General features: G+C 41.8%; 3 protein-coding genes across 9 annotated transcripts in view; 1 reads left to right on the top strand and 2 right to left on the bottom strand.

The window, feature by feature from the left end:
* Positions 1–192, bottom strand: part of scn8aa (sodium channel, voltage gated, type VIII, alpha subunit a) — a gene marked incomplete at both ends in the record, with an annotated part of 45,914 nt that extends 45,722 nt beyond the window's left edge. For all 7 annotated transcript variants that reach the window (XM_080833649.1, XM_080833648.1, XM_080833651.1 and 4 more), the window contains one exon: positions 1–192. This exon is cut by the window's left edge and continues 84 nt beyond it. In XM_080833649.1, the coding sequence (XP_080689775.1) occupies positions 1–192 (192 nt within the window).
* Positions 193–5,198: 5,006 nt separating this feature from the next.
* On the top strand, positions 5,199–7,527 carry LOC308360464 (transmembrane protease serine 12; the record flags this gene model as incomplete). Its single annotated transcript, XM_080832395.1, has 5 exons — positions 5,199–5,280; positions 5,548–5,731; positions 6,343–6,614; positions 7,034–7,176; positions 7,285–7,527. 5 exons carry the CDS (start codon positions 5,199–5,201, stop codon positions 7,525–7,527), a joined length of 924 nt encoding a protein of 307 aa, XP_080688521.1.
* Positions 7,528–15,536: 8,009 nt separating this feature from the next.
* Positions 15,537–21,618, bottom strand: part of dip2ba (disco-interacting protein 2 homolog Ba) — a 50,562-nt gene continuing 44,480 nt past the window's right edge. Inside the window, exons 29-38 of the mRNA XM_080832163.1 lie at positions 21,284–21,393; positions 20,787–20,917; positions 20,298–20,466; positions 19,884–20,054; positions 19,620–19,681; positions 18,071–18,128; positions 17,552–17,626; positions 17,184–17,358; positions 16,242–16,365; positions 15,537–15,950 (exon numbers count right to left, since the gene is read on the bottom strand). Of these exons, the coding sequence (XP_080688289.1) occupies positions 15,698–15,950; positions 16,242–16,365; positions 17,184–17,358; positions 17,552–17,626; positions 18,071–18,128; positions 19,620–19,681; positions 19,884–20,054; positions 20,298–20,466; positions 20,787–20,917; positions 21,284–21,393 (1,328 nt within the window). The 3' untranslated portion in view covers positions 15,537–15,697. The remainder of the gene's footprint in view (positions 15,951–16,241; positions 16,366–17,183; positions 17,359–17,551; positions 17,627–18,070; positions 18,129–19,619; positions 19,682–19,883; positions 20,055–20,297; positions 20,467–20,786; positions 20,918–21,283; positions 21,394–21,618) is intronic.

The following is a 21,618-nucleotide window of genomic DNA, read 5'->3' on the forward strand; positions in this document are numbered from 1 at the left end:
GCTCTTGCCAGCCTCCAGGTCACGGTTCGGCTTGGGCTTATTATCGTCATCATCGTCGCGGTAGCTGCTGTCAGGCTTGGGTGGCGGCTTTGCTTTTTCCTCAGCGATGCGCTTCTCAATGTTAGCCAGGGATTCCCGGGTAAAATATTTGAAGCTTTCAGGTCCTGGCGGTGCAAGAAGGGGTGCAGCCATGTTTTCATCCTGCAGCGACTTCTGCTTTAATTAGGTATCATCCAGGGCATCTAGTTCTAAATGTGAGAAAAAGAGAGAGAGAGAAAAAAAGATAAAGAGAGAGAGAGGAAGAGAGAAAAAGGGAGAGGTCACTTGAGATGTGTTAGGCAATCTCTCCTGAGCATCTCGCCTTGAATTTAAATGTAGGGCATTACTCTCAATGACACAGCCGTACCCATCCATACACTCCACAATAGACAGTACATACACTACACAATAGACATTAAAATGTCATAGGACCATTGGACTGATAACACAAACATGCAAACATGTGACAACAATCAAATCACTTGGTATGCCTCCTTTAAATTATTATTTCCATGTCTGTAAGATCAATTTGTTGTTTTACCATGAAAAAGTAAACCCTCTCCATGTGTATTGGCCGATAGAGAGAGAACAAGCTACTCCCATTACTAAAAATATCACTTGACAACATCAAACCAACTAGCTGTTTAGCTAGGCTAAGGGCATCACAGAGCTAAACAGGGAAAGGAGTGCAGAGACACAAGTGGTGAGTCATGCACCTCCATGTACGACAAATGAGAATGAGGCTAGCTCATAAAGAGCAGCAGGTGACACACACCCCCCCCACACACACTTCCTCTTGCATTAAAACGATTCTCTCACTCCTGTGAATATTATGCCTCAACAAATTGACCCCTTTTTTCCCCCTCATTTACTCACCTATTTTTCCCCTCTGCACACAAGATGATTACAAAACCTCAAATATGCTGTGCTGTGTTGTGTCTGGTTTGATGCTACTACTGTACATGCTGACCTCTATCAAAGGAACCATTTGATGAAAGGGAAGCTGGGCCCAGGTGCTGACGTTGAGGCTGTATGGATGCACGCCTAATGACCAACCTTCTGCATGCACAGCAGGAGTTCGTAACGAGAGAGAGACAGAGAGGGAGTGTGAGAGAGAGAAAGAGAGAGAGAGAGATGTCACATTATGGATAGGGGGTGGGGCCCTCTGGGGGTCTCCTCCAACTCCATAGTATCTCCGAAGGCATGTGCACAGCCTTCCCAGTTGACACATAATCAGTCACCGGGTAACAAACTCTTCCAGGGCTTACGTTCAGGGCCTGCCACTCCTGAGCTCCGGGAGAGCAATGGTGGAATGGCACCACCCCAGGAGCATCCCAATGCTAGAGAAGCCCAACAGTTCCATTTTCAAGACTACCTCTGTGACTAAAAATGCACCAACCTCTCTTAACACAACTACAAATACCCCGGTAACTATTAGACAAGCACACATTTACAGTTACACATTCTAAAACTCTACATGGATCAAGCATGGCAGCCAGGTGAAAGTTGAAAGGTGAAACTAAGGGCCTCGTGTTGAAACACAAGTAGTATGGATGGGTTCTACTGACCCTCTCTATAGGGCACACACCATGGGATGAGCTCTACGCTCAAATAACAGCAGCTGTTCAGAGCTCTGACTGTGATCTCAATTTCTCTTTCGACTAACAAGCCTAGTAGAGAGTGGTGAAATATGGAAATGAAACTCTATGTTTCAAATCATTGTGGGTTGTTGAGCAATCTTTTCATAAAAAAAAACAAAGCAAAATTTGGGGAAACAGACAATGATGTGTAAACCATTGTGAGAGTCAATGTTGACTAGCTCCATTGGCAGCAAAGCTTGGGAGCTTTTATGCTCTACATACAGCATAACATCCTCTGCTCAGGTGTGTCACCTCTGTGTCATTAAACAAGATAAAACAGGATTTTTATAAATGTCTCCTATTAAAAAGGCCTGTTCATGAGGCCAAAAAAGTGTATGCATGCATTACACATATGTAATAGAATCCAATGCATACTTCCTCAATGGTCCCTCTATTGTTTTATAATAATGACGGCAGAAATTGCAACACATATGGAGAAAATAATCCTATCACAAACACCACTGTCCACAGTCTTGGTAAAAGTGGCAGACAAATCCTTGTTGTGTAATCCTTGGCCTCTGAATAAAAATGTTGGCCTTATAATAACAATTTTAAAACAATTGAATACCCTAATATAAGATGAGCTGTAAAATTAAAATTAGAGATGGCATCAAGACATCAATCAATGTCAAACAACCAAACAATCAATATTATTATAAAATGGTTAATTGGGCTTATTTTACTGAAAAAAAGGCCTGTTATAGTCACCAAACTAAAGTGTCTCTAGGACCAGCACTGGCAGAGAGGGAAGACATTTTAAGGTCATCCATAGCTGTCTTAAGCCTATCCCTCATAACAAAATGACATAATGAAGAAAAACCAAAAGCTATGCACTGACTTTATGACCCACAACAATGTTTAAACAAAGCTGTCTTAAATATATTAAATCGAATCCTTTCTAAATCACTTCGACGCTGATGATACACAACGTCTCGTGGGCGCTGTCCGTTCAGAACCTACAGCTTCACGGGCTACAGTAGGCTACATCACATCGGCCTACCTTGTACTACATGAACACAAACTACGTTTCTTCTAAAATTACACATAACATGAAGTGTGTTGTCTAAGAAGGACAATTCTACAGCGGCCCGGTGAGCTGTGTTCTACAACAGCGGGCAATGGAGACGATACATACAACCATACATTCAAAATCGGCATAGGCCTAGGTGAGAAAAAAACACAACAAAATCTCCAGATGACGAAAATAAATGTATCTCAAGTTCTGGTATCACAGCATTTTCGTAGCATTTACATACAAATGTTCCATTCAATGCTGTTGTTTGTTGAAACAGATTGATTTCAAACGCATAAAAGCGAACACACAGTGCTCCACCAATTAGCCTTTATCATTCAGCACATTGGGAATTGCTTATATAACGGAATTGTTTATACAGCAGATAAACAATCCATGGAAAGCTACCTTGTGAACATGCAAACGTAGAGGTCGATGTTCAATTTCACGATAGCCTAGTTGGTGTGCCACAGATATATGCCTTTGAGATACCTTTTTCGAGAGAAACAAAACAAAGGCAACGCATGACCATAAGTATGCCAGAGAGCATGCAGATACGGTAAACAAAATTACCTGCAACATCCCGGTTAATCCATTTTTTTGAAACCACAGATAGCCTGTTGTATGGACCTCTTGCTGAAAAACTGAGCTAAGGTGTTCCTTGCTTCATTACTAATGCATCTTCGTCCTACACCGTTTTAGGTATAGAAATAAAATAGTCAAGCTCAAGAGCGTTTAATTCAATGTTTTGATGCAACCAGTGCTCAAGACGCGTATTTCCAAAAACAGTCTGTTTGGATCACTGCCAAGAAATGGTTGAGGTCACGAAATAATTTGGAGAACCAAGTAAACACAAGACCGTTTCCTCACACGTCCTCCCAAAACGGGTGCGGGCCACAGCCTCCGAGACACACAGCAAATACTGCAGTGGGTGTTTCTAAGCAGAAAAGCTTTCATTCGAGAGAGAAGTCCACCATCAAAAAAGTGACCAATAACACAGCGTTTAAACACCAATTCAGCTGAAACAGCTGTATCACTTGAATGTCAACTGATGCCTTGATGTTAATGAGAGGTTTTTTCTGCAGGTTGTCTAAAAATACTTGAAGAAAAGGAAGCCTACCACACCCGTGAAAGCTATGTCGTCTCCTGGATCAATATGAAGTCATAAAAAAACACCACACTGGCGAATGCATCTAGGCATCAGTGAATACTTCGACAATGTGTAATTAATGTGAAGCGTTCCCATTTGACAGGGAACAATTTTCACGAAATGCAACCGTTGTGTGGATGGTGGGTGAATATTTGGAGGTGGTGCTGGGAGGGGGGTATTGGAAATAGAGTGATCACGTCACAGGTTCCAATGAAATCTGGTTTGATCTTTGACATTACGGGATAATACACGTTAAAATATAAGTTGATCTCATTATGTTCACTTGTCAAAATTGGCGATCACTTTGCCCAATATCAGAAGCCTATGTTTTTTTGCATGTCAATGTAGCCCACGCGCAATGTAAATTAAGGCCAGGAAGCATTTTTGGCGATATCTTCATCGCAAATGAAACAGTACGCTGGAAAATAAACGGAAAATACAATATCCCATATGATGTCGAACCTATATTTTGTCTTTGGCATTAAGCCTATTCGACGAAAAAATATGCTGGGTTCCCGGCGCTCTGCGACATTTTCACCGTACTGATGATAGCAAAAAATACGTTTCCTCTCCCGAAAAAATCACCTGTTTTAGAAAAATCGGAATATATACTTACTATTAAAACGTTAGCGCGTATCCACAACGGCGTCGCCGGACTGCAGATGTCGAAAAGATTTGGAAGAAACTGCGGTTGTCGCCATATTGATGCTGCTATCTTCCTTCCCAGTGCGTGCAGTTACCCTGCATAATTGATGACTCTCAGCAAAATACTAGGGAGTGTCGGCAAATACATGTATTCTGATCTGTAAGGGGCATTGATTGGTGTCAGAATAAAATCTAAGAACACGCTTTGATTAATTAAATCACCCCCATTTCGACAACTACTAGGCTGCTACCTAGCGACTGCATGCCGGACGACTGGACAATCTGAGAAGATGAAAGGTTTTGGCTACAGTAGATAATTAGCTATGTGACCGTAAAGCAGGAATAGACAAGGTTGCATTCATAGAGTTATGCTAGTCAGTTTATTGCCCTAGTCTGAAATAGCGCAGACCTATCTTAATTCATTGTATAGGCCTATGTCCTTAATGACAGGTTACACGCTTGACAAAGATGTTACTTTTCATTCAAATTTTTCTATATACTTTGCAGCGTGGGGGATGGAGGATTACATGGGACTGAAGGGGTGGGGGTACATTTTTACCATTGCCTGTTTTTACACCACTATTTACCATTGCCTGACTATTACACCATAGTAAATGATTGCCAATTACGTCACAAAGCAAATGTCCCAATACAATCTATAAAACATGTCTTAGCTCTCTCTCACATTTCTCCTCATCTTCTTACCTGCCAGATGGACGGCAAAACATTAATTGTCTGTATACTCCTTTTGGGGATAAACGTATTGACACTCAATGTAATTTCCGCACTAGACAGTAAGTTCTTCAACTAATTATTTTTTTAAATTAGCAGGCTAAGGCTTTCCTTGTCAAACAATGTTTGTTATATGCTATTAGTTTTAATACATTTCCATTATTATAAAAACTGTCTATAATTTTACATTCAGATGGAAAGACATGCTTTTAATATAAGCTGCACAGGTCTATACACACTGCCTTTATTATTCCCCACACTACTGTACTCTTGCCTCTATAGACAAAAGTGTGTTCAATGAACACAAAACTTTGTCCTAACTGCAACAGGTTGTGGACAACGGCCATTGGTGGATGCCCCAGGTGGGTCACGCATTGTTGGTGGCCAGACTGCACCAGAGGGGGCATGGCCCTGGCAAGTCAGCATACAGAGAAATTCCCGACACATATGTGGCGGGGTTGTTCTCAGCACTCAGTGGGTTATCTCTTCAGCTCACTGCGTCAATGACCAACAGTAAGTGGTGTGGAATCACTTTGCTTTATGCTATGCTATTAGTATAGAAAGGTTTTGAACTCACATTCAAGTTTTGAAAATCATTGCTGGCTTGAAGACATGCTAGAGATTCCATGAATGCAGGGAAAGCTTTGTGTAGTGTCTCAAAAGTCCTGATAGTTCATGTGTGCTAATTAGATCAGTAGATGACAGGAATGCACACTTGGCCTGACATCTAATGCCTTGTCAGTGGAGACTCATGCGTCAGTGTTTTTCATGAGAATTAACCATACTTATTTAATTATTTACTTAATATGATGTCTGATTTTGACTTGTGTTTGATATATACGTACGTTAATGATTTTTTTTAGGTTGTATAGCCTTTTTCACTCTGGCAGGGAGACTGCCAATGGAAACTAGCCTTTTGGCTATAATCGGGTGCATTTAAAACTTGTACACGTTACTGAATGTACACTGTCCCTCTTGATCAAATAAACAATTGTATTGTATTGTATTGTATTGTATTGTATTGTATTGTATTGTATTGTATTGTATTGTATTGTATTGTATTGTATTGTATTGTATTGTATTGTATTGTATTAAGCTGTCAGTCATGTTTTCCCTCTCATCAGATCACTTTGGAGACTGCATGTGTTGGCTGGTGAACAGAACATCTTAAGAAGAGGACGGCATGCCCAGTACCGAAACGTCAAAAAATTAATAATTCACAATGATTATAGACGAGCAACCTTTGACAGTGACATCGCTCTTCTGCAGTTGAGCAGGCCGCTTCAGTTTACAAACCATGTACAGCCTTTGTGTACAATTAGCAATGAGACAGAGGAGGAAAACCTGCATTTCAGTGCCTGCTTTATAAGTGGCTGGGGAAGCACCCAATTCGAGGGTAAGTGTTACATATTTCCCAGGATTCCCTTTGAATGTCCTTTTAAATATTTATTTTTGAGCTTTTCATGCCTTTAATCGGATATGATAGTAAAGGGAGACAGGAAATGAGCTGGAGAGAGATTGGGAGTGGGATTGGGAAATTACTGCAAGTCAGATTCAAACCCGGGTCCCAGTGGGTGTTCAGACCATATCTTGCTTGCACCACAGCTCCCCCCCTTTGAATGACCTTTTATTTCCTTTTTATATACCTAATTGTTATAATGTTTTCTTTTAAAACCTGATGACTTTTATTTTGTTGCCTCTGTGAAGCACTTTGTAACATGGTTTTTGCTATATAAATAAATATTATTATTATGTTTTGTTGGTCATGAGCATAGAAGGACATAGTATTTGAACATCACAACTAAGTCTTTCCAGGGCCAGGTGTAAACAAACTGCAAGAAGCCGAGGTGGAGCTCATCGCCAGAGAGACATGCAACAAGAAAGACTGGTACAATGGCTTCATCAGTGAAAACATGGTCTGTGCTGGCTTTGAGGAGGGGAATGTTGACGGTTGCCAGGTGATGTATTCTTTTTACCATTTTGATTTGTATGTCACCACTGTCTGAATTTACCAATTATTCAGATGCATCATCTCACTCATGATGTTTTGTTTTTCTGAAATGAAGGGTGACAGCGGGGGCCCACTTCAATGCTACAGTGAAGAACAGGATAGGTTCTACCTTGTAGGAGTGACAAGTTTTGGGGAAGAATGTGCACTACCTAAGAAACCTGGAGTATATACTCGTTCTAGCAGATACTCAGACTGGTTGAAAATGAAGCAGGAGCGATCGTCATCTTCTGCTCTGGCTGTGTGTTCCATCTTTATCCACATAACATCAATCTTAAATGCACTCTGGCTATTAATGTAAGGAATAAACTCATAAACTTACCTTGGGATGCTTTATATAGGTTGTTCTATCAAGCAGTATGAACATTTGTAACTGTATTATCCGGTGACCATATATCTTTCCTGACCCTTTACCAAGAGGTTTCCATCAATAAATATGTCAAATGTATAAAAATATTCTACTGAGTACTTATTGTACAAACTAAGGTAACACTCCCTGATACCTTTTACATATGTATTGACTACAAGGCTAGCAGCTCTGATACTTATTGTAAGTGTAACCTGCCTTGAAAGAAGTACCCCTGTACCTGCAGCCTTTGGAAAGTGAAGCAGGTGTGCTAGTAAGGACATTTCAGTTGCTAACACAGGTGTCAATCAGCTAGCTTTAGATACTGTAGAGCTCTGTACCTTCTGCCACACTCACACCCTAAATAACACTGCCAATCTGTGTCATAGGACCACCATAACCTGTGTTGTTAGAGGCTCAGTCCTGCACTGGACTACTTGAACCTTCAGCCAATGGCATGGGAGGCCAGTGTGCTTGCAAGGCAGCGTCAAGGCTAAAGGTGCCAGTGTGAGTCGCTAAAGCATGTCTCCTTATGCACTTGGCATATGAGTGTGAGGTTTGCACACAGCACTGTTGGCTTCTGTTACATAAATAAGCTAATTTCCCTTACAGTAGGTCTTAGGTTAGAGCCTCAAAGGGAGATCAGTCACAGAGGTGCTGTTGCCTAAATTTAGAGTAAGCAAGGAGTGAGTGTAATGGAGGCCAGAAGGACAGTTTTATAACATACAAACCTCATTCTCTGATGTCTCACAGATGTGCTTATAGTTAAGGCAGCCATCTTACATGCCTTCAGAAGAAGAAGAATATTCTGTATTGCCACATCGACCAGTCACTGGAAATTCAGTCAGTCTGTTCCCTGATGGCATTATTTGCAGGAATCATTCCAATGAATCCAATACACTTTTTCACATTCAGCAAATTGCTCCTCATGTTTCTGTAGCTGTCTGTCCAGTGTATGTGCTCAAAATATCTGATGTTCATACACAGTCCTGACTCTGTGAAAGGGAAACAAACACAGTAGCTCGGACCGAGCCATAAACAATCCCAGGCGATCAACCTGGAGCACAGAAGGGAGGGGGGTAATTATATTGACTGTTGAGTACAAATATCAACAACCTGGCATGAAACCCAAACCAAATCGATTACTTTACCTTTGAGAGACCAGCTGAACAGATCTGTGAATACCAGGAGCCAGTTCATGTACTCTCTTTGAAGGTACAGTTATGTGCAAAAATAATAGCAGTTTCACTAATCACTAATGTGTTTAAGTACTGATTTTGGCAGAAATTATGATACAACATGGGAACTAATTCATGACTAGGTGCAGCAGAGCAATGGCCAAACAACAGACTTAACAGACATGACATGCATGCTGCTGATTCGGGGTAATTGACTAATTTAATGAAAGGTGTTCAAATGGGTGTGTTGAAATTAATAGCAGTTTTGGGTGCCTTTTTATAAAAAAGTTGATTGGAGAGGGGAAAACTTATAAAGAAGTGGAGAAAATAATTGGCTGCTCAGCTAAAATGATCTCCAATGCTTTAAAATGGCAAAGAAAACCAGAAAAACGTGGGAGAAAAAGGAATACCACCATCCGCGTAGATCGTAAACTAACAAGAATAGCAAAGAAACAACCAATGATCAGCTCCAGAGAGATCTGTGAGTACTTCAACGATCAGAAGACGCCTATGTGAAGCCAAACTATTTGCAAGAAACCCTCGTAAAGTACCACTGCTGAAAAAAAGACATGTATTGAAAAGGTTACAGTTTGCCAAAGAACTCATTGACTGGCCGAAAGAGAAGTGGCGCAATGTTCTATGGACAGATGAGAGCAAGATTGTTCTTATGGGTCTAAAGGCCGCAGACAGTTTGTGAGACGACCCCCAAACACTGAATACAAGCCACAGTACACTGTGAAGACTGTAAAACATGGAGGTGCGAGCATAATGGTTTGGGGATGTTTCTCATACTTTGGAGTGGGGCCCATTTATCGCATAACATGCACCATGGACCAGTTTCAGTACGTTCAAATACTGGAAGACGTCATGTTGCCTTATGCTGAGGAAGAAATGCCCTTAAAATGGGTGTTTCAGCAGGACAACGACCCCAAACACACCAGCAAGCGGGCAACATCCTGGTTCCAGACCAACAAAATTGATGTGATGAAGTGGCCCGCCCAATCCCCGGACCTCAATCCGATTGAGAATTTGTGGAGTGACCTGAAGAATGCAGTTTTTGATGCAAAACCCAAGAATGCAGAAGATCTGTGGAGTGTAGTCCAGTCAGCTTGGGCTGCAATTTCTGCAGTGATAAAAAATAATGGTTACACAACTAAATATTAGTTCAGTGCTTAAAGTAGGGGCTAAATCTTCATTTAATTTTAAAGTTTATACTGTAAATATTCCAGTTCGTAAATGAAAATGCAGATACTGCTATTTTTTTGAACAGCCGAATAATCTTTTTCTTCATTTTCAGTTTAAAAAAAAAAAAAAAAGTTAATTTTTTTCATGTGGAATTGAATGTGTGCTGCTCCTAGTGCCTTTGTATGTATCGAAATAAATGCTATTAGGAACATGGAACTTTTTCTCTGTTGTTTTAAACACACTATTATTTTGCACATAACTGTAGCTGTGGAGATGAGGTCCAGCTTTTTCTTGTACACCACAGCTTATTGTTGCTGTAGATGTATATTCCATAATCCATCTGCTTTCAGCAAGATGTAGGAGGTAACTACTGACATAGTCATCAATGTCGTCAAGCCAGGACTAGTCAGTAGTGTATAAAGTAAACAAGCCTCATATAGGCCTATACTGAGCAATACATATTGTTAACTAAGAGAGGAGAGGTTCTGTCTAACGGCATAACTCCAATCGTTCCATATTATCCACATAAATTATAGGCTAATTATATTAAGTTGTTCCTGCTATCAAGCCTCCCATGGAGATTATGCTGTTTGCTGCTTAATACAAATATTTTGAACATAATGAACTCAATATTCTGACTGACAACCATCAATAAACCAAAATACGGATGTGTTCTCTCTGTATCTTTAGCTCGTAAACAATTCACTAAAACTTTTCTTAGGTGTTAATCTGTGTTTGTAAACATGTCTGCAGTCCACGAGGGCAAAGATGGGAGCGATATTCTAGAATCTAGGAGGAGGTTAGAATTGGGCTCGTTCGACTCTGTCGGTTTTTGCCGTTAGAGAATGAACTCTAACGGTAGTTAGCTAGCAACCTAGGCTTTTGTATGAGACACACGGTGTGGAATCATGAATTTATTTGGGAAGCTGTTATCCCTTTTAGGCGTTTGTTCAGTTTGTTTAATTTTGTACCTCGGTGTTATAGAAGAACATGCTTTCGAGATTGACAGTGAGTGGAGGTTTTGACACTATCCATTCCCTACCGTTTAAGATAAAACCAGGCTAGCTAGAAACAAAGCTAACAAATAGCTAAACCAGTCGAGTAATTCAGATATTATCATAACATGTGACCAGTGGTACTGTAGTTAGCTGTTACAAGTTGTAATTAAGATCTAACTTTTAAAAAATCCAATCAAACCATGGTCCTTTACGATATCTATTGCTAACTGTTAGCTAACATGCCAGTAGCTAGGACACCTCATGTGGGGTAAAAGGGTACGTTGTCTAGGTAAACTGTTGAGATGATTTATCTTTTTTTTTTTTTTAATTATTATTATTTGCACAGGTGGAGTAATGCTGTGTCCATATTTTCCATCCTTTTTACAGCTGGATGTGGTAACAGAACAGTGACAGAATATGGTAACTGGACCAGTCGTCATAAACGTTTTATTTCGGGCACTCCTGTTGACATCTCTAGTTGGCCATGGTTGGTTTCCCTTCAGTACAGATCCAGTGACTTGCAGCCATTTCAGCAACGCTGCTCAGCAGCAATCATTCAACGAGAATGGATATTGACAGCAGCAGAATGTTTCTATAAGTCTGAATACAGGTCAGTGCTCACCTGAGTGTGGCAGTACTAATTGCCGATCATCAGTTGGATTCAAATAATAGAAAAAAGATGAAGCAGCTATTATCAACAGCCTAAAAGCATCTCTATGATAAACATGCCTGCTCTACTTGGGGCCCATTCTCATTTTCTTCAAGCGAAATATTTGCTATATAGAAGACAAGGTGTGGTGTGGGTGTGTGAAATTCCTACATATAATATTTTCCCATATATACATATTTATATATTGTAGTCTAATTATTTTGGCAGAAATTTAAGTAACTGGAGGGTCAAAGTCGGGACGTCGAACTTGACTGATGATGGCCCCTACACACAGATAGCCTCACTCGATGGAATTGTTTTGCATAAAGATTACAAACATGAAACCTCGGTAAACGACATTGCAATAGCGAAGCTGAAAACACCACTGGTATTCAATGACTATGTTAATCGTGTCTGCATACCTGACAAAACAAATGTGGAGGAGTACAAGTATGGAGATTGCTACATTGCTGGTTACGAAGAAATTCCTGGTGGTAAGCATTGATGTTTTGCGAGTTCTCTAGTAAAACATTTTAACTGTTTCTCATCTGAATACACAGTAAATATGATTGTAAAACTACATTTCCACCCAAATAGCTGAGTACGGAACTTTGAAAGACGACCGCACGGATGACTTTCCACATGCAACGTGCAACAAACGTACATGGCAGAATTTCAAAGTGGCTGCGGATATGTTTTGTGCAGGCCGATATTCTGGTTCTGTGACTGGATGTGAAGTAAGTGAATACAACTGTCTGGCTTACTTAAGCAAAACCAGAGAATGTAGGCCTATTGTATGTGACTAAGATTGAATTTCATTATGTGCTACGAGTAAAAGTATTTTCCAATAACTGCAAAATAGTCTACAACAACAGGAAAGATGATGCAAGATAACCAATAGCCTATTATATCTTTATATCTTCAGAAGGATATGGGTGGACCCATCAGCTGCTACCTCCCTAACACTGGTAGACACTACGTCAAAGGGATTCGGATAAATACTTACAAGTGTGGAGTTATCAGGAGGCCCAATATTTATCTCCGAGTTAGCAAACATTACCACTGGATTGCAAGACAAATAGACCACTACCATTTACTACATTGATTCATTGTCATCAGTCATGACATTGTAAAAGCACCTTTAGGGGGGCTAAAGGTTTGAAATACATTAACTGGTTAGAATTTTAAAGCCATGTTTGTCTCAACATAAACTGTACTTTTAGATTAAATTTGAATGGATGTACTTACATGTTATTGTCTCAGTGTTTATAATACATAAGGGTAAGATGGGGGATTGATTTCAGACAGATTTACTCCTCAAGTCCTCTCCTTTGTGGGACACAATGCAACTTAGAAGCTTAACCTTGGACAGATATATTTATTTTCTGTGTTTATTCTGCCTCTGAAGGCATTGGCATTCTTACAAGAGCGAGATTCTCTCACAGTGGAAACAATTATTCAATGGCAGCCGATAATCTCAACTGTGTGGGACACTTAGAGCCAATGATGTTTTTCACTGTTGAAAAGGTACACAGGACTTTGCTGGCATTTATTGTTGTACTGACACCTGGTGGAGTAAAATGAGATCACACCAATGATTGGACTGTACTGTACCTCAGGTGAGAATCTTATCAGATATTTCATGGACTAAGCGAATGGTTTAACTAAGGAAATCATTGATATCATGAAGTTCAAGAGACAAAAAAGGAACGCGTCTAAGGCATGGAAATGTTTGGGAATTTCAAACCACAGCAAACAAGGGTGAGTGAGTCATGAGTCCACGTAGAGAATTGCTTCAGATTCTGAATTCCAGAAAATGACACGGAACAGAACATTCTATTCAATACATTTATTTAAATCTATGTATTGGCATAGATCAGCTTGGCATTTAAATTTAAATTAAATCTAGCTTTACCCCCACATAACTAATTGTGTCTATTCAAAACAATGATATGAAAGGGCATCTTCAACAATTGTGAATAGATTTGACCGAACAGCAGTTAACCAACCCATTCATTTTTGGGGCTTTGTTGGGAGGTGCAACACAAACTGTTAGGGGTTATTAGCAGCTCTCCATTAAAAAAAAAAAAAAAAAGTAGGATTATTTCACCTGGGGATTGATCATTTTTCACCCATAATCTTAACACTGGTTACAAAGACCTATAAGCAAATGTAATGTGAGTTGTGGCCTTTATTCTGTATTTAGTTGCCATCTTGAGGCAGTGCAGTATAAACAGTAAGCACAGTCAGTGACGAAGGCCATCACATAGGAGGCATTGAGTTATTGTAGATACCCTGAAATGTAAATTACAACCACAAACCTGCACTGAATGTGGTGGGGACAAAAAGTTAAGAAAAAGGCTTTGTGGGACAAAATATATATGTACACAGACTTTGTGGAACAGAAAATATATATGTACACATTTTTTTCCTCATACTTTTGTTCCCCATCTCCTGAATTAACAGAAGCAACTGTAAATACTTACATTTTCAAAAACACATGCAATAGTTAAAATGATGGGGGGAAAGTGCAAATTGTTACTTTTTTCCAACATGGACCAGGTTACTTTAACCATAAGCGGTAATGCAGAGAATTGCTATCAAGTATGAGAGATCAGTCAAGTTTTATAGACATAAAGAATACGTCCACTTGATTATACAGTAACATCTGTGAGACATAAACAAGAACTCTAAAAATATAAAAACCAATACCTTCAAAATCATCACTCTAAAATCCCTTTTCAGTATACAGTTTACATACAGCAATGCAAGATAAAAGAACTAAAACCAAAAGTTCCACAGGTTTTATAAGGCATGGAGTTGACAAATAAGGTCTTTTTGTACATGGCTCCTTATGCCACCAGTTTTTATGCATATATTTCCTGCAATACAATGCCAATAACAACCAGTGACAGTTGAAAATCACCAATTGAATGGAGTTCAGAGCTCTGTACATTGCATCATGATTGGCAAAAATTAGCTTTATACTCGGGGTGGGGGGGGGGGCAAAGCTGTGCTATATGTCACCAATATATGGTCATGAACATGACTTGTGTAAAGACACAAAAAAATCTGTGTGCCCGTTAACAGCTTTGAAGGACTGTCCATACAGTGCAGCCAAACGTTGCTGGTGATCTTGTAAATGCATTGACTGCCTTTGCGACAAAAAAAGAAGAACGACAGTGAGACTCTCCTTACTTATATGATGAGCTGCACCAAGATGGAGGAACGGAGGGGTCAAGTGCAAAGAGCAGTTTCCTGTTCGTAAGTCCATCTTGCGGCAACCTGACCCATGTGATAGACTGACTAGTGGCTCAGGCAGAGGTGGAGCATTATGCAGACAGTGCTCTTAACCACAGCAATGAGGACAGGACACCCCTGTAGCAACTTCAAAAGGGTGCATCTCTGTGCAATAAGGGGAGAGAGAGTATGGAGAGTGAGCGATCAATGGTGAAGGAACCTTCCAGTGTGCCCATGGACCAAAAATAATGTTTTAAGGGGAAAAGCACCATGGCCCCCTATCCTCCAGTCTGTGCTTCTTTGCTGCTTGATTTGTTATTGTATTCCCTCCCAGGGCTTGATGGGCAGGGGGCCGTTTATTTTTTATTTTTTGTTTGTTTTATTTTTTGTCGTTACGTATTTTTTGGACCGGAGGTCACTGTCAGTACTACAGACAGGCCGAGGTAGTCGTCCTACAGCGGCAGTCTAGTTCACATATTCAGCAGGCCGAGAGCGCGGCTGGGGGGACGAGGTACAGCAGGCCTTGTGGGACCTTCTGTCTTCCCTCCTGTGCCCAATCACCCCAACCATCTCCACCCCACCTCACCACGGACCAGGAAGCGCAAGTGAGGCCACTTGATTATGTGTAAGTGTATCTGTTGGTCTGTGTTTGTGTGTGTGTGTGTGTGTGTGTGTGTGTGTGTGTGTGTGTGTGTGCGCGCACACTCGCCCTAGGACAGCGCATCATTGGATATCCTCCAACCTTTCAGAGTAAGTTTGGAGCAAAGCAGATGCAGGTCTTTTGGGGGAACTCTGCAGGAGAGGGCTGAGATGTGGTGGTGGTGGTGGTGGTGGTGGTGGTGGTGGTTGGCAGCATCAGGGGCTGGGAAGGCGCCTCACATGTTGTAGGCCACGTAGATAGGGTCCAGCTGGTCAGCCAGGAAGGAGTCACGCAGGTGCATGCGCTGCTTCTCACCGCGCGAGTTGATGGGGATGACCCCCGGGTCCACAATGACCACCACTCCCACGATCAGGTGGTGCTCCTCCAGAACCACGTTGGTGACCAGCGGCACCAGGTCCAGGGCCTCCTGCTCCGAGCCTGCCAGCTCAGACACCACCACCAGCAGGTTGGTCCAGGTGAACACAGCACTAGAGGGAGAGGAGGGTAAAGGGTTGAATAGAACGTTGCAGCTCAGTGGGAAATCACAAATGTACAGAGAGAAAATGAAGCGGACAGTGGTGCCTTAGGGTAAAGCAATGACAATGGAAAACAAACACCCACGTATATTTACCTCCAAAAATGCAAGTAAGTAAAACCAGTGGTCAATACAAAATCAAAATACAAGATCAAATAGGCAGTGATTTTGTACAGAAAAAAAAATAAAAAGTTTCATAAGTGGTGATGGCAAATTTGGACACACTGCTGTTGAACACGCTTACCTCTCTGCAATGCTGCGATGAGCTCGGGACACGGACGTCTCAATGTCAATAGGGTGATAGCGCAGTCCTCTCAGCTCCAGGGTCTCGTCCAGAGAGCCCACCACGAACAGGGCATCATGCCGATCTAGACAGGACATCCAGATCACTTCACATATCACAGCCTTGCCCCCCTGAGTGGGGCTCCATTGCAGGCTAACGCACAAAAGCCACCCAATCAGACAGAAAGTAGTGACGGTGTCATTGTACTACACTGGATTAAACCAGATCTTCCAGCACTCACCCGGCAATAGGAGTGCAGGTTGAGAGTAAAAAAAAACCTAAACAATCAGCTACTGGTCAAAGTCAGAATGGCAGTGCTCTTTCAGTATAGTACACTGTAACTAACCTATTTGGTAAAGACTTTAGAGCCTACTTTGTACTTATATACTGGTAATACGGTCAGGGCCAACCATTATACCTATATCTTAGGAGGCATAGCTAGCCTAATTATTAATACAAAAGTGATGCTAAGAATGGAACGATGCATAGCCAATTATAAAACCAAATTTGATTAGGCCAGATTTGATCCATTTTAAACAAGAGCTTTGATCGTGATGAATACAAAAATATTAGTGTACTGAAATGAACTTGAAAATATTAAACTGTTCAAATGTAGAAACAATATTAAAGTAAAGCTGTGCAACATCTGCTTTTTTGTATTCATTAATAAAAGGTGACAGGCTATATGAGCATCTCAATCTTTGCACCGTGGTGTTGGGGGATTGTTGAGAGTTGTGGAATTGTTTTCTTGTACCCCATTTTTGTCAAAGAGGGGGCTTCCATGATAAGTTTGGGAACAACTGGTTTCACTAGAAGACCGCATAAAAACAAATCAGTTCCTCTTCCATTTCTAACTGAGCAAATAGCACCCCCTGGCGGCAAAAAGTGGTAAAATAGACAGACCTCCACTGGCATCCAGCAGCTCGGTCCTCCTGACGAAGCCCAGGTAGCCGGTGCGTGCCCACAGAGTATGTGTCTCCCCAAAGCTGAGGCGCGTGTTGAAGTGGTCAGCCTGCAGGCTCTCCTCTCCGTAGATAGTATAATAGCCACTAGCACTGTGCGGGCTGCTCACCCAGATCTGAGAGGCGGAGAGGAACAGAAAAGAAAGACGAGGCAATTAAATTCATATGACTGAAAGAGGAGATGATAATGGTTTTGGAGGAGAAAGTGGTTGCTTAGAAAGCCTGGCAGTAACATGCTGCACACTGGCTGAATGTGTGTACCTTTTAAGGGTGACATAGTTAGCTTTCATCATGCTTTAGCACTCTTACCTCCCCAAGATGGGAATCGCCCAATGGCCCCCTGGTTTCTGGATTCACAATGATCACTCGAACCCCTGGAAGGATCTGCAGGCAGACAAAGATGCAAGCATGGATACAAGTGCACACACAGACATTCATACACAGTATGGAAGACAATAAGAGCCTCTGAGGATTCTGGGTATACGCAATCAGAATCTGATAACATCATCAAGAGGTTGTGGTACCATGGTGACCTACCTAGTGCTGTGTGTTCCAGCGACAGCCTTGGTACATCTAAAAAGTGCCTGTCTAACTAGTTCATTTGCCTACTCTATGGTCATATTTTTGATATTGGTTAAAATTATTATTAATAATTATACTAATTGGTACCTAATATTGTTTCTTGTTGTTTTTTTTTGCATTAGGTTAGCATTTTTTTTAATCTGTTTTCTAATGTCTTTTTTTATGTTTTATAAGTTCCTTTGCTGAATACTATAACCATGATCATCACACAGAGATATCTGATACAAAATCAATATGCTCGCTTACCGTGCCCGACTCCATGAGGGACAAACTCTGAGGAGCCCCTTTCTCCACCAGTCTCACCCTAAGCACACACAGACACACACACACACACACACACACACACACACACACACAAAATACAGTCTGTAAAGTAGCCAAACAATTCACCTGTACAAACACATCCCTGCCAATATTCCACATGCATACAGTACTGAAACATAACGAGGGAATCAAGAATAGATCTTGATAGATTATAGATGAACACAGGACTGCTTGTTACTGTTACACCACTCTCTTTGCTAGTGTGACTAGGGTTGGGTACCGAGAACCGGTACCAATACGGCACCGGTTCCATTCAACCGATACCTACCCGGACCGAAATGCAACGCAGATTTCGGTGCTTCCTTTCGGTGCCTGAGCAGATAATTTATTTTTTATTTTTTATTTTTTTTATTAAAATTTTTATAATTTAACAAAACTAGCGATAACCAACGAGAAGTAACGTTAGTGGCGTAGATCTTTCTGAGTACGATCTGTATACTTTTTTGTGTTGATAACAGATTTCGTGGGGCACATATAAAACTGCTCCATCTCCCAATATAGACTCTCGCCTGTGTCGCTCACGCTGCATTCGGTATGGGACTAGTGGAAACAAGATTTGTGTTGAGGAGTTGCCATGGTAATGGGTTGACTTGCGTGTGGTTTCGGTTTCAAGATAAGTGTGGTTGTTCTAAGCAGAAGTTGGATACGCGTTATTAAACGGAGAGCTACCGTCTCATCCAAAGATATTCCTTCTCAATGTGAGTTCTTAAGAGAGCACTAACTTGGACGCTACAATAACATTGCAACAGTCTGACAGCGAAGAACAGGCAGCCTTGCACAGAGCAAGCACAAACAGAGCTAGCCATCAATATAACGGAGAAAATGTCGAAAGGTAAACGATCAAAAGTGTGGCTGTATTTTGCACAAAAAGATTCAAACAACGCGACGTGCAGCATATGCAACAACAAAATTGCGTGTAGGGGAGAGAACTCAAGAGGCCCTGAAGCTAAACTTTTAAAGGGGCAGTACACATTCACGAAACCAGTGGGTTTAAATAAATGCAAACTAATTAATATTTGTTTTACTCTGAAGGCAAACATGCTCACATTTCTGCAAAAGTATTACTGAAGTGTGAAGTGTGTGTACAGAGTTTGTTATGTATTTATTTATATTTATTTAAGTATACTGTAAACAGTTGTTATAAGTTAATATATTGTTCATAGTTTGAAGTTAAAAGGTTTGAAGCCAAGTGTTTTGTATTTATTTTTATTTATAGTATACCTTTAACAGTTAATATATTGTTAAATTTGAAGAAAACTATTTGCCTTGGCAATAAATAAGCCTAATGTCTTTAATTAAAAAAAAAAAAAAGTATCGGTTCTGGCACCGTTTAGGCACCGGTATCGTTTTAAAAGTATCGGTTATGTACCGGTATCGGAAAAAACCCAAACGATACCCATCCCTAAGTGTGACACATCTGCCATATCCAGTAGAACGGGTCACGTGTGAATGGAATGGGAGAGGTTCTCACCGGTCGTGGCGCAGAGACTTCATGTCCACATAGACCGTGGAGGGGTCAGGTCCTGCGGTTCCCTTCAACACAGACACAATCCACATTTAACATCATGACCCCAGAGGCCCCACATGTACGTATATGCTAAGGCCCCCCCCCCCCCCCCCCTTTAAGCTTTATTTTTTTGTATTTATGCTAATGTTAACTTACGCTATTAGTGAGAGAGAAGACTTTATATGTGTATGCATATATGAGATGTGTGTGTGTGTGAGGATGTCTGACCTGCAGGCAGATGGCCAGGTTGACTCTGGAGCCGAAGGCAGTGCTGACTGCTCGCGGGGAGAGGCCCAGGTCTTTGAAGAGCTTGGAGAAGGACTGGGAGAGGACCAGACGCGGGCGCTCCTCAGCCACCACCACACAACTCCGCACACACGACAGATTCACACCCCGCGCCTACACACACACACACACAGATTACATTCCACCACATGTCTCTGTGTGTTGCATTTAACTCACTTACTGCCAATGAGCAGTCTTAATAAAAGTGCTTTACAAAATGAAAAGGCATGCATTCTCCCCATCTCTGCTTACAGCTGGTCAGAAGAACCCATCAACCTCGTGTTACGTAAGGGATACTGTATAGTCTGGCGGTCATTTTTGAAGTGTGTGTGCTTCTGCAAGTGTTGACGTCTTTACCTTCAGTGTCTCTGTCTGGGTGCCCAGGCCTTTGGTGCAGAGCTCCATGACGGAGTAAGAGCAGAAGGTGTCTCTGATCTTGTACTGGCTGAGCGTGCTGAGCCACAGCGCCAGAGAGCACTCCAGCTCCATCGGAGGAATCAGGATAGACTGATGACCTGAGTACACACTGCACACACACACACACACACACACACACACACACACACACACACACACACACACACACACACACACACACACACACACACACACACACACACACAAGGGTTAACACCTATCCAGTTAGCAGGGTAAATGTTATTGCACAGCTTCTCAGTCACTCTGCTTCTTGCCTTGCTGTGCTGTGTAGAAACTGACTGTGCCCAACATGAACTGTATGTATTAGAATGTGAGAGCGGCATTAGGAGAACAACTTGAATGACAATGCCAGCTGTGAGAACAATGTATTTGTGAGTGTGTGTGTGTGCGCGAGTGTGTTCATCTCACCTACACAGACACCACAGCACAAAGCCAAGGCCACAGTAGGGGTCCAGGCAGATGGCAATTTGACGTGAGGAGTACAGCTCACACTGGAGCTTTATGGAGCGACACAGAGCACTCACAGCTGCATGGGAGACCTGATGGAACACACACACACACACACACACACACACACACACACACACACACACACACACGCAGTGCATCACTGTTATCATCATGATCAGAATCAGCAGCATTGGCCTCCTTTCTGTGCCCGATAAAGCAGAATGACACTGAAGGAGCTTTCAGCAGAAGGATGTGGTGTGAACGGCAGGTTACATTCACAAAACGCAAACACCTTCCCTATGGTCCACACACTAATTATGGACCCATCTTGTGTTTAACACACACATTATGCCCAGGGTTTTTGGACTGTACCAATATCCAAGAGGTGGATACAATAGACTAGCGACAATCTAGACTTTCAGTCCGTAGTGCTGAGGCTGCTGCCGGTGGCCCACCTTAACCCCAGTGAGCATGCCGGTGGTGGACACGCTGAAGTCCAGGTAGGCCAGCATCTCTGCTGTGGGCGGCTTGTAGATCTGAGGGGGCCGCTTCCTGGGGAGATCGTCTGAAAAAGACACACAGGTAGAGAGAGCTGAGGCATGGTGTGTGTGTGCGCGTACCTGCATGTGTGTGTGTATATGTACGAGGTGCGAAGTAAAGATCTGAACTGTGCTGACGTGCTAGCATTTGTGTGCTTCGGCGTGGCAACATCCACGTTCACGGCCTCCAATGACATAGCAGCCAAATTGAAACCAGGTAAGTTTTTCACTTTTGTAAAGACGCAATACCA

The sequence above is a fragment of the Sprattus sprattus genome, assembly GCF_963457725.1.
Source record: "Sprattus sprattus genome assembly, chromosome: 2".
Taxonomy (NCBI): Eukaryota; Metazoa; Chordata; class Actinopteri; order Clupeiformes; family Clupeidae; genus Sprattus; species Sprattus sprattus.